The following is a 12,123-nucleotide window of genomic DNA, read 5'->3' as shown; positions in this document are numbered from 1 at the left end:
TTTATTTTAATTAAGTTGTTTCACCAATTTTCTAGCTGGCAGTCCCCTGCTGAGTCATGCCAGATGTGCTTCGAGAATTTTATATTAGTGATTTTTGGAGTCCTCTGTAAGAAGCTTCTCAAGTGTTTTGGCCTCCCTAATTTCTTCTTCTTTCTTTATTTTTTATCTTTCCTTTAAAATTTTTTTTAATGTTTACTTATTTTTGAGACAGAGGGAGACAGAGCACGAGCGAGGGAGGGGAAGAGAGAGAGAGGGGGACACAGAACCTGAAACAGGCTCCAGGCTCTGAGCTGTCAGCACAGAGCCCAACGCGGGGCTCGAGCTCACAAACTGTGAGATCATGACCTGAGCCGAAGTCAGACGTTCAACTGACTGAGCCACCTAGGCGCCCCTATTTTTTATTTTTGCTTAGAGTGCATGTGTGAGTGGGGAGAGGGAGGGAGAGGGAATCTCAAACAGGCCCCACACTCAGCGCAGAGCCCCACACGGGGCTCAGTCCTACGACCCTGGGATCATGACCTGAGACAAAGTCAAGAGTTGGGCGGTCAGCCTACTGAGCCACCCAGGTGTCCCTTTTTTTCTTTTTATATTAAAAAATATAATTTAATGAAACTATATAAACAGTACAACATGAAATAGTTTGAATAAATAATTTGAAAATGCAGATAAATGAAAGAAAAGAATCTCATCATCTATTGAGATACTTTTAAGATTTTAGAGTGTTTCTCTAGCCATTTACATAAAAACTGTACATTAAAATTTTTTGTTTTAAATAGAGATTGTACCATGTATACACTACAGCGTCCTCCTGCCTCCACGTTGTATCAGGAGCATTTCTCATAGACATAAATATTGTCTTATGATGTCTAGTATTTAATTGTGTTAATATACCATAACTTATTGAACCAGCTTTCTATTGTTGGAACTTTGGTTGTGTCTCATTTTTTGTCCTGAAATACTATTGTTATAAAAAATTCTGCAATGATTATCTTTGCGACATGCAAATATCACATTTCTGGGAGTAGAACTATTTTTTTTTTTATTTTAAAAAATATTTATTTATTTTTGACAGAGAGAGAGAGACAGAGACAGAGACAGAGACAGGGACAGAGACAGAGCATGAGCAGGGGAGGGGCAGAGAGAGGGAGACACAGAATCCGAAGCAGGCTCCAGGCTCCAAGCCCGACGCGGGGCTTGAACTCACAAACCGCGAGATAATGACCTGAGCTGAAGTCGGACACTCATCTGAGCCACCCAGGCGCCCCTGGGAGTGGAACTATTGAGGCTTACGTAGGCATCGCTAACTTGCTGCTAAGACAAATTGTATCAATTTATACTTCCTTCAGAATGCCTCTTTTGCTACATCTCTGCCAATATTGGGGATTATTATTTTTTAAAACGTGGGTCAATTTGGTAAGCCAAAATGGCTTCTCATTATTTTAATTTGTATTCCTCTAATTTCTTGGGAGGTAGCAGCTTTTTTTTTATGGAATAGCTGTCCACTTGTGTTTTTCTTCATTATGTGCTCGCCACCTTTGCTCATTTTCTTAAGTGGGCTGCTTATCTCTTACTTACTGCTTCGTAAGAGCCTTTTCTGTAGTAAAGACATTAATGATGGTAACTGTTGTGTTGCACATATTCCTGCTGGTTTGTTGTTTGTCTTTGAACCTTGTGCTGGCAGGTTTTTGACGAGTAGAACTTTTTGTTGGTAGTCTTTTTCTTCCTTTGCTTTTATAATAGGTTACATTTTGATTAGTTTCTATATTCTACTTATAAGCAATGGGATGCTTACTTTAGAGCAAGGTTTAGAGAAATGGGAACAGGTACGCCGTTAGCCCCTTATTCACCGTTACTGATTGCTGCTGGTTTTGGTTTCCCTACTACAAGTAAATAGAAAACAGGACCTGGTCTTTGGCTTTTAAAAGTGTCAGCTTTGGTGTTTAAGGTCCAAAGGTTATAAAGGTTTTTCCTGCTTCTGCTGTCGAGCAGCCACCCCATTTCCCTGCAAAAGTTACCTCACCTTCCCCCTGACCGATCTCAGCCCGTCTCTGAGATTCCCCGATGTGGAGGACCTGGCTTTCTTCTGATGTAACCTCTCTCTGCTTTAAGCTCCTGTGACCTCACGTTATCCTCACACACACCACCAACCACTTCCTCTCCTCCCTCATGTGCTGGTCTCAGCTCCGTAAAAAGACTGGTCTATTCTGCCCTTCTCCTTCCATCTCTTTTTTTTTTTTCCCTCTAGACTGTAAAAAGTGGGGGTGGGAGTGGGAGGGGGAAGGAAATAAACGCACACAGACATCACAGAGGTGTTTCCTTACAGTTAGCACTAGCCTGCATAGTGGGTGACTTGGTATTGGGGTGCCAGTGCTTTGCACAGTACCCAGTCCGTTCCCCTTGCTTATGGTCTCCTATTTCCAGGAGACAGTCGTTTGTGTCCAGGAACTTTATATCACATTTCAAAGAGATATTCTGCCAACCCACATTTAGTGTAGATAATTGGTATTTCACTTTATTATTATCTACCATAATTAGATATATTCCCAGAGTGGAAGGTATTTTTCATTTTCTGCAAGAACTCTCAAGTAGGCAGATATGTTTTGTTGGGGGTTGGGGGAGGGGCAAGAGACCAAAGCTGCGAACCTGTGGGTCCCAGGAGGTGGGAACAGATACACCTGTGCTATGCCACCTGCTCCCTCATGGTTCTAAGTATTCCCCCCCCCCCCCATCACCCGCTGCCCTGTTTATATCTCACTTTTAAAATTATAAAAGCAATCTATCAGCACAAAAAAGAGTTTTGAAAAAATAACCCGCCAGTAATCCCACCACCCTGCAAATTATTTTTCTCTTTCTTTTAATCTTGGCTCAACTGCATACTTAGTTTTACTTGGCTATAGTCTAGCAGCACTTTTGTATTAAGTTTTTAACTTAACTTCAACTTTGTATTAATAGCATTTTCTATTAATTTTTTAACAACACTGTAAGTAATTTTTTAAAAGTATATTTATCTATTTTGAGAGAGAGTTGGGGGAGGGAGGGAGGGAGAGAGAGGCAGAGAGAGGGGGAGAGAGAGAATTCCAAGCAGGCTCCTTGCTGTGAGTACAGAGCCCGTTGTGGGGCTTGAACTCATGAACTGCGAGATCATGACCTGAGCCAAAATCAAGAGCTGGACACTTAGAACTGACCGAGCCACCCAGGTGCCCCAAGTAATTTTTTTTTAAGATTTTTTCTTTTTAAGTAATCTCTACACCCACCATGGGGCTTGAACTCACAACTCTGAGATCAAGAGTTGCACTCTCCCCTGACTGAGCCAGACAGGGGCTCCAACACTATCACTAGTTTTCCATGTTGCTATATGAATTTCATAATTAGGATTTTTATTGGCTGCCATAGTAGTCTGTCATTGATTTAATCATTCTCTGTTCTCGGACATTTAGATTCTTTTGTGCGTGTTTGTCCCTTTTGTGTTGTTTTAATCATACTGCATATTTCCGTATACAGCTTTTGGGAATTTTTGTTGTTAGGATAAGACCATGGGCCTTGGGGTCCCTGGACCCGAGGATTTGTCACGTAACTGGTTCTGTGCAGCTGCTCTCCTGCTTGCTAAGAGTCATGTCTTTCTTCATCCAGACAGGTTTTCAGTATAAACGTGTAAGAAATGTGCAGGCAAGCGAGGCTCTGGGATGCCGAAGCAGACGCGGGAGTTGTGGGCTGAACAAGGGAGATGGTGGGGTTTTCCTTCCTCTTTCCAGCAGGTGGGAAGCAGCTAGCTTCTGTTTCATCTGAGTGTGAGTGTCACAGTGATGTCCTGACAGAGGGCCTCTTTCCTAGGGCCCCGGGTTTCCTGTCACAGCAGGGCCATAGTTCTCCTTCTCCAGAGCATGAAGGAGACAGGTGGATCTTGTCTTTGAGTAGTAAGTTAAAATGAAATTTGGGGCTTCCCCAAGACCGTTCTCCAGCCCATCTGATGACCATGTGGTTGCCGTTTTGAGAGTCATCCTGCACCTCACATTTAGTGGTCCACTTACCAGCCGATAACAGTTTTAGGTGAAAATTACGGCAAGCAGACACTAACTAGAGAAAAAAGGGCCTGAGAGGTGATACAATTTGCTGGAGTTTAGTTTATTTATGAGACAGCATACATCCTGGCAGTAGCAAATCATCTTAGATTTGACTGAATTCATGCAACAAAAAACACAAAGCTATACAAAATTCATGATTAAATAGTAGGAGGCAAATTAGCAGAAGTCCTCGCCAAGTCTCATATATGAATCGGAAGATTTCTAAAGAAAGGAGGCGCTGAGCCATACCTTTGTTTTCTTGTTTTTTGTTTTAGTTTGTTTTTAGGTCTCGGTGATTGGGTTTTTACTAGCGTACGTGCTTAGGGAGTCATGCTAGTCCCTGAGAAATTGAGGGGGCACGATACGAGTGCTTTCTCCTTTTGGCTATGCAACCAGCTAGGAATTTCCAGGTATTGATGTTTAGGGTCGGCCAGGTGGCCTTGTCACTGCGTGTAAACTTCTCTTTCCATCCGTCCCCCAATGTCCCCAGCATTTTGGAGACCTGTTGGGGTAAAACTCAGCCGTGGGGTTCACGAGCGTGCACCCCGGCTGTGTGCGTGTGTGTTAGTGTGATGGGCGTGTGATGAAGATGATGCCGAACAGAGTCCAGGGGGACCCCGGGGATCACTGATCCTGTTCTGCTTCTGTTGTAGCCCCTGCCAGCATCCAGCCATGGGGGATATGAAAACTCCAGATTTTGATGACCTTCTGGCTGCCTTTGACATCCCAGACCCCACCAGCCTTGATGCCAAGGAGGCCATCCAGACCCCCAGTGAGGACAATGAGAGTCCCCTCAAACCCGCAGGCATGTGTATGGATGAGAGCGTGTCCTTGTCTCATTCAGGATCAGCCTCAGATGTGCCGGCCGTGAGTGTCATCGTCAAGAACACCAGCCGCCAGGAGTCGTTCGAAGCGGAGAAGGACCACATCGCTCCCAGCCTCCTCCACAATGGATTCCGGGGCTCAGACCTGCCTCCAGATCCCCACAACCTGGGTCACAACTGTGGGAAATTTGATTCAACTTTCATGAATGGAGACAGTGCCAGGAGTTTCCCCGGCAAGCTAGAACCTTCCAAGTCAGAGCCGTTACCGACCTTTAACCAGTTCAGTCCAATCTCCAGCCCAGAACCTGAGGATGCCATCAAAGATAATGGGTTTGGAATGAAGCCCAAGCACTCTGACGGTTATTTTCCACCCCCTCCTGGGTGTGGGCCTGTGGGGGGCCCAGTCCTGGAGGCTCTGGCAAAGTTTCCGGTCCCAGAGCTGCATATGTTTGATCACTTTTGTAAGAAAGAGCCCAAGCCAGAACCTCTGCCCTTGGGGAGTCAGCAGGAACACGAGCGAGGTGGGCAGAAGGTGGGGGAGCCTCACAAGGAGCTGGATGCCAGTCGATTCTTTGGGGAAGCTTTGGAATTCAACAGCCACCCCAGCAACAGTATTGGAGAGCCTAAGGGGCTTGCCCTGGAGCTCGGCACCTGCTCGTCAGTCCCCCCTAGGCAGCGTCTGAAGCCAGCTCATTCCAAGCTGTCCTCTTGTGTCGCAGCCTTGGTGGCCCTGCAGGCCAAAAGAGTGGCCAGTGTCACCAAGGAGGATCAGCCTGGCCACACAAAGGAACCCTCAGGGCCCACTAAAGAGGGCTCCAAAGGCAGCCCCAAAATGCCCAAGTCACCAAAGAGTCCCCGGAGCCCCCTGGAGGCCACTAGAAAGAGTATCAAGCCCTCGGACAGCCCTCGGAGCATCTGCAGTGACAGCAGCAGCAAAGGCTCCCCTTCGGTGGCTGCCAGCTCCCCACCAGCAATTCCCAAAGTCAGGATCAAAACCATTAAGACGTCATCGGGGGAAATCAAACGGACCGTCACGAGGATCCTGCCGGACCCTGACGATCCCAGTAAGTCCCCCGTTGGGTCCCCTCTAGGGAGTGCCGTCGCTGAGGCCCCGAGCGAGGTGCCAGAGGATGAGGTCACGGCCTTGCCCGCGGTGGAGCGCTCTCCTGAGGCGGGCGCAAACGCCGGGAGCCCCCAGGGTGACAAGAAGGGGGACGAGAGCGCGCCGAAGGCCAGCGAATCTTCGTCTTCCTGCTGCAGCTCCGGGTCTCGGGCCCCCAAGGGGGCTGCCCCCGGCCCGCAGACGGGCAGGAAGCAGCAGCAGAGCGCGGCGCCTCAGGCGTCCGCGCCGGCCCCCGCCAGCCTCCTGCCCAAGGCCGTGCACCTGGCCAACCTGAACCTGGTCCCCCACAGCGTCGCCGCGTCAGTCACGGCCAAGTCCTCCGCGCAGCGGCGGAGCCAGCCGCAGCTCACCCAGATGTCCGTGCCCCTGGTCCACCAGGTGAAGAAGGCCGCCCCGCTGGCCGTGGAGGTCTTCAACAAGGTCCTCCACAGCTCCAACCCCGTGCCCCTCTACGCGCCCAATCTCAGCCCGCCCGCGGACAGCAGGATCCACGTGCCGGCCAGCGGGTACTGCTGCCTGGAGTGTGGGGACGCGTTTGCCTTAGAGAAGAGCCTGAGCCAGCACTACGGCCGGCGGAGCGTCCACATCGAGGTGCTGTGCACGCTGTGCTCCCAGACGCTTCTCTTCTTCAACAAGTGCAGCCTGCTCCGGCACGCCCGCGACCACAAGAGCAAGGGGCTCGTCATGCAGTGCTCACAGCTGCTCGTGAAGCCCATCTCTGTGGACCAGATGTTCGCGGCCGCCCCCGCGAACTCCCCGGCCCTGGCCGCCCCCGCCGCCCCCGCCGCCCCCGCTGCCCCCGCTTCCCCCAAACACGGCCCGGCTCCGGGCGGTGCGGGCCCGGCCCTTCCGGCTCTGCCGCTCTACCCGGACCCCGTGAGGCTCATCCGGCACGGGATCAAGTGTCTCGAGTGTCACAGGCAGATTCGCGACTACATGGCCATGGCTGCGCATTTCCAGAGAACGACGGAGGAGACCGAGGGGCTGGTAAGCAGACCCTTCCTGCGCTGGCCGTCGGCCCCTGGTTTACACGAGCTCCATGATTGGGCATGGAGGAAAGCTCATTGATGCGGGGGCACTGGTGGCATCTTAGGAGTCTTAGAAGAGGACGTCTGGCCTGATGGTTAGTGACCCTCCTGAATGCATAGTGCTTGGTGTTTATTGGGGGAAGGGTCCTCCCCCCCACCCCGGGGAGACTCTGAAGGTTTGCCCGCTGTATCTGTGGCCACTCAGCCCCCCTCCGCTGGGTGGGTCTCTGCTGGCGGCCCCCAGGTCCCAGGTCCCTGGGAGGGGTCCACACAGTGTTCTCACGTGCCCGGAGAGCTTGGGGACGCGAGTGGGGGGCCTCGCCGCCCGGTACCACGGCCAGTGCTCTCGGAACCATGTCGCCCCTGAGCTGTTCCCCAGGGTCGGGCTGAGGAAGGAGAGTGGCCCGGAACGCAGGCTGTGGCAGAAGCTTCTGGGGCCTCTCCCTTCTGTGTCCTCCCACTCCAGGAGAGCAGCCACGCGTACGTGCGTGTTCCAGCTCTTGACGAGAGTGGTGTTTGTCTGGGCTGTGTCAGTGGCTGTCTGTGTTCACGAGGCCCTGTGAAAGCAGGCCTCCAGACGTGCCTCCAGAAGGCTCTCTCCTTCCTCCTCCAGGTGACTCCCTTCACGACCTAGCCAAGCCCAGCCCCTCACCCAGCCTCCCTGAGCCAGGGCCACCGAGGCCTGGGAGGAGAAAAAGCAGCTCTTTCTACTTTAGTCCAGCAGGGGCCGCACACCTGTTTGGTGGCCCACGAGCTCTCCACAGGTGTTCCCTGTGCGCACTGTGTGCCCGCAGTGCCCGGTCCCCCCGCGGAGCACAGGGGTGCTGTGGGGGGTGGGGAGGGAGTCACACCCCTCCTCCAGGGCTTCCCGCGGCTCAGCGGGGGCAGGGCTCACCCCTGCTACAATGTGAGGCAGAGGCAGACGGAGGTTGGGGCTGACAGGCTTGTAGACGAGGTGGCACAGAGTGCCTGAGAGGGACTGACGCGAGGAGGCGCCAGGCAGAGGGCGGGGGGCCGTGGGGAATGACAGGATGATTGAGTTGGACCCTGGAGAAGAGTCTGGAGGAGGGGGAGGGGCCGGGGTGTTCCCAGTACCGGGAACAAAGGTGCGGGAAAGTGCAAAGTGCGCTCGGCTCAGTGGCCGGAGGAGAGGAGTGGCGGAGTTTGGTGGCCTGTCGACCTTCTGCAGCCCCCGGGGCGGGGCCAGCGAGGTGCTGTGGGGTGACTGTTGTCTCTCCTCTGCGCCTTTTCCCCTCAGTTTGCATTCTGCTTCTGGTGAGTCCGATGGAGTGGGGCCACCCCGGCCCCTTTCCCCGGGGGCTTTGGTCTTCTGGCTGTCCCCACATGGCTGACTCGGGCCAGGACCTCTTCTTCTAGGTCGTGTGATCAGAACCATTTTCCGCAGAGTTCTGATGCTTGGTGTTTTTCCACACTGTTCTTCACCCGCCTTCTAAAATCCGTGCAGGAAGACGTCAGGGTATAGGATCCCCGGCTGACACCCTTCCCATCCTGCTTCTTCTGTGTGTCGCTCTCCTCTGGTGGGAGCTGGACCAGAGGTCCCCCGGACAAGAAGGGAGAGGGTACCCAGGAAGGCTGTCGGGCTTCTCTCAGCCCAGCTCAAATCCCTCACGAGGAGTCCCGCCGTTAAGTGTGGTCTCCGAGTCTTAGGCAAAGGGTAAGGTTTGAGGTCTGGGATCCAAACCTAGCCTTATTGGCTGGGGGACTTGAGTCTCCCGAGACAGTAGCCAGGCTTCAGGCCACATGCGGGGAGGGGGGAGACGGGCTTCACTCTGGTGCAGGAGCAGCAGGAGGGCCTTGCGAGCTCTCCCTGGGTGTGCCGGCCTCTGCAGGGGCCAGAGGGCTTCTGGTGTTCCACGTGGCCTTGTTGGGCAGGATGTCAGCACAGAGAGACTATTTTTTCTTGGTCTTAAGCTTTTATGCAGCTATAGTATCATTGTCACCTCTAACAAAATGAATGACAATTCTTTCATGTTGTCTAATACAAGTCCGTATGCGAATTTTCCTTTTGTATCGAAAACTATCTTTTTATAGTTGGGCTCGTTTTGAATGGGGATCCAAACGTGGACCCACGTGTTAACATTCGTTTACGTCTTTTACATTTCTCACTCTAGAACAGCACCGTTTCCCACTCCACCCCACCAGACCCCCTCCCCCACTTACTTTTCATGTCCCTGATTTCCTAAAGAAACAGGTCCCTGGGCCCTGGGAATTTTCCAGGACAATTCTGGCTTTGACCTGTGCTTCCTCATACAATTAATTTGTTCTTCAATATGCCATATCTTATGGGGTAGACTAGAAATTGGCAGTTTTGAGGAGGGGGACTACCGCCCCTTTTGTACTTCTTGACTTCAGGGAGGCACAGAGTCCTTGCCTGTCTCTGTTTTGACGATGCTCAGTATGACCAGTGAGTCCAGGTGGTGATGTTCTGATCCCTTCATTGTAACGTTCCCTATACTTCGTGTAATTATTTTAGTATCCATTAATAACTGCTCCTTGAGTCAGTCATTTTATTAGGAGTTGCGTAAGGGTGTTTTGTAATTTTATTATTTCTTTCTCCGTTGTTAGCTGGAGTTCTGTATAAAGTATCTTTTCCTCTTTGATGAGGGCTATTTGGTTACCTTGAAATATAGTTTATGCTGGAAAATGGGATATATGCTTAATTTGTTTCCCTTAGTTAACAGTATTTGCAGTAGTGAGTTGATGCCCAAACAATCTCAAGTAGTGTGTTAAGATTTTCTGGTTTTTATTTTTTTAATGTTTGTTTATTTTTGAGAGAGAGGGGGAGAGACAGAGTGTGAGCGGGGGAGGGGCAGAGAGAGAGAGGGAGAGAGGTTGGGGGAGACACAGAATGTGAAGCAGGCTCCGGGCTCTGAGCTGTCAGCACAGAACCCGACACGGGGCTCAAACTCACAAACCGTGAGATGATGACTTGAGCTGAAGTCAGATGCTCAGCCTACTGAGCCACCCAGGCGCCCCACGATTTTCTGTTCTTTTAAAAAATTGTGGTAAAACACACATAGCCTAAAGTTTACCATCTTCACCCTTTTCTAAGTGTGCAGTTCGGTAGCATTAAGTACATTCACACTGTTGTGCAATCAATTTCCAGAACTCTTTTCATCTTGCAAAACTGAAACTCTATACCCATGAAACAACTCCACCTTCCCCCCTCCCACCTGCCCCTCGCAACCACCCTTCTATTTTCTGTTTCTATGAATTCGACTACTCTGTCCCTCGTACAAATGGAATCACACAGTACTGGTTTTGTCAGTTACCCAACTGACTTACTGCCCTTAGCATGGTGTCCTCAAGGCTCGGCTGTATTGTAGCACGTGACGGCGTTTCCTTCCTTTTTGAGGCTGCCTGGCCCTCCACTGTGTGTTCAGACCACCTCCGTCTCTGCGTTCATCCCCTGACGGCCGCTTGGGCCGCTTCCACCTCTTGGCTATTGTCAAGAACGCGGCCGTGAACATGGTGCACACACATCTTTCGGGGATCTTGCTTTCAGTTCTTTTGGGTGTGTACACAGAAGTAGAATGGCTAGGGGGCACCTGGGTGACTCAGTCAGTTGGACGTCTGACCTCGGCTCAGGTCGTGATCTCACAGCTCATGAGTTCAAGCCCCACATCAGGGCTCTATGCTGACAGCTCGAGTCTGGAGCCTGCTTGAGATTCTTTGTCTCCCTCTCTCTCTACCCCTCCCTCACTCATTCTCTGTCTCTCTCTGCCTCTCAAAAATAAATAAACATTAAAAATAAAAATAAAAATAAAGAAGTAGAATGGTTCGACCAGGGGCAAACTCTCTTTCAGAATTTTTACGGATCCCCACCCCCTCCCCCCCCAATGCCATTTTCCATGGCGGCTGCATCATTTCACGTTCCCGCCAACAGAGCACGAGGGTTCCAGTTTCTCCACATCCTCACCAACACCTTTTTCTGTTTTGTTTGTGCGTCTGTTTGCCTTTGACGGGAGGCATCCTAGTGGGTGTGAGGTGGCCTCCCCTGCCGTTGTCATGGAAGCAGTGGTTTTCACATGTTTGGTATGTTGGGGTCAGTTACTTTTCCACGTCTTTGGTTGTGGGGCCCCGTCAGGCTGGTTCCTGCACCCTCTGGACGTGAACTCGTAAAGCCTGAGAAGCTTCCTTACTTTCAGCCCCCAAAAGATGTACTGGGCGCGTTTCTTGTGCTAAACTAGGAGTCGGCCGTCCTTCTGAGGAACCAGGGTTCTTGAAGTGAGGAATGATGCTTAGGAGGCCCCTTCTGGACGCCAGAGGTGCTCACTGGGTTCATCTGCTACTAGGCTTTTGCTGTGGCCTGAGCTAAGAAGTGTATGTTTTTTTTTACTGTACGGTTGTTAGTATGTATGTATTTTTAAAGTTTTATTTCTTTAAGTAGTCTCTACACTCCACATGGGACTTGAAGTCATGACCCCGAGATTGAGTCGTGTGCTCTACCGACTGAGCTGGCCAGGTGCCCCAAATTAGAGTTTTTATGTAACTGATTTTATACGGAAAATCTTGGTTCCTCAGATTTGCCTACTACACGTACATACACGTAAATTTCAAAACATTAATACCAATATTATTTCTAATGTTAGAACAACTGAATAAAATTGAAGATGTGTTTCCAGTTCTTTTTGCTCTTAGATCACATTAAGATGTATAAGTCAATATGCTGTGTTTAAAATTTTTTTGACATTTGTGTTTTTTTGGGGGGGAGGGGCAGAGAGAGCGGGAGACACAGAATCCGAAGCGGGCTCCAGGCTCCGAGCTATCAGTGCAGAGCCTGACGCGGGGCTCAAACTCACGAACTGTGAGATCACGGCCTGAGCCGAAGTTGGATGCTTACCCCACTGAGCCACCCAAGCGCCCCAATGCTGTGTTTTAAAGGTCATACTGGGAACAGTTATTTTTTTCTATGTGGTTATGTCACCAGCTTGATACATTGTTAGATTATTTAGTTTCTGATTTTCAATTTTTAGGGAATGCTTTTGTTTACTTAGTTTAATTTTTTATTATTTTAAAACTATGTGAAACATTTTTGTGATTCCAAACTTAAAAACTGTATGACA

The 12,123-nt window shown here is 50.4% G+C and overlaps 1 protein-coding gene across 6 annotated transcripts in view; it reads left to right on the top strand.

Annotated features, from left to right (window-relative positions):
• Positions 1-12,123, top strand: part of ZNF592 (zinc finger protein 592) — a 58,417-nt gene that overhangs the window by 23,272 nt on the left and 23,022 nt on the right. For all 6 annotated transcript variants that reach the window (XM_043554681.1, XM_043554682.1, XM_043554680.1 and 3 more), the window contains exon 3: positions 4,715-6,995. In XM_043554681.1, the coding sequence (XP_043410616.1) occupies positions 4,734-6,995 (2,262 nt within the window). In that variant the 5' untranslated portion in view covers positions 4,715-4,733. The remainder of the gene's footprint in view (positions 1-4,714; positions 6,996-12,123) is intronic.

This window comes from Prionailurus bengalensis, chromosome B3 (genome assembly GCF_016509475.1).
Source record: "Prionailurus bengalensis isolate Pbe53 chromosome B3, Fcat_Pben_1.1_paternal_pri, whole genome shotgun sequence".
In the NCBI taxonomy this organism is placed as follows: Eukaryota; Metazoa; Chordata; class Mammalia; order Carnivora; family Felidae; genus Prionailurus; species Prionailurus bengalensis.
The sequence above is the reverse complement of the archived record's forward strand: the minus strand, read 5'-3'. Positions and strand labels throughout refer to the sequence as shown.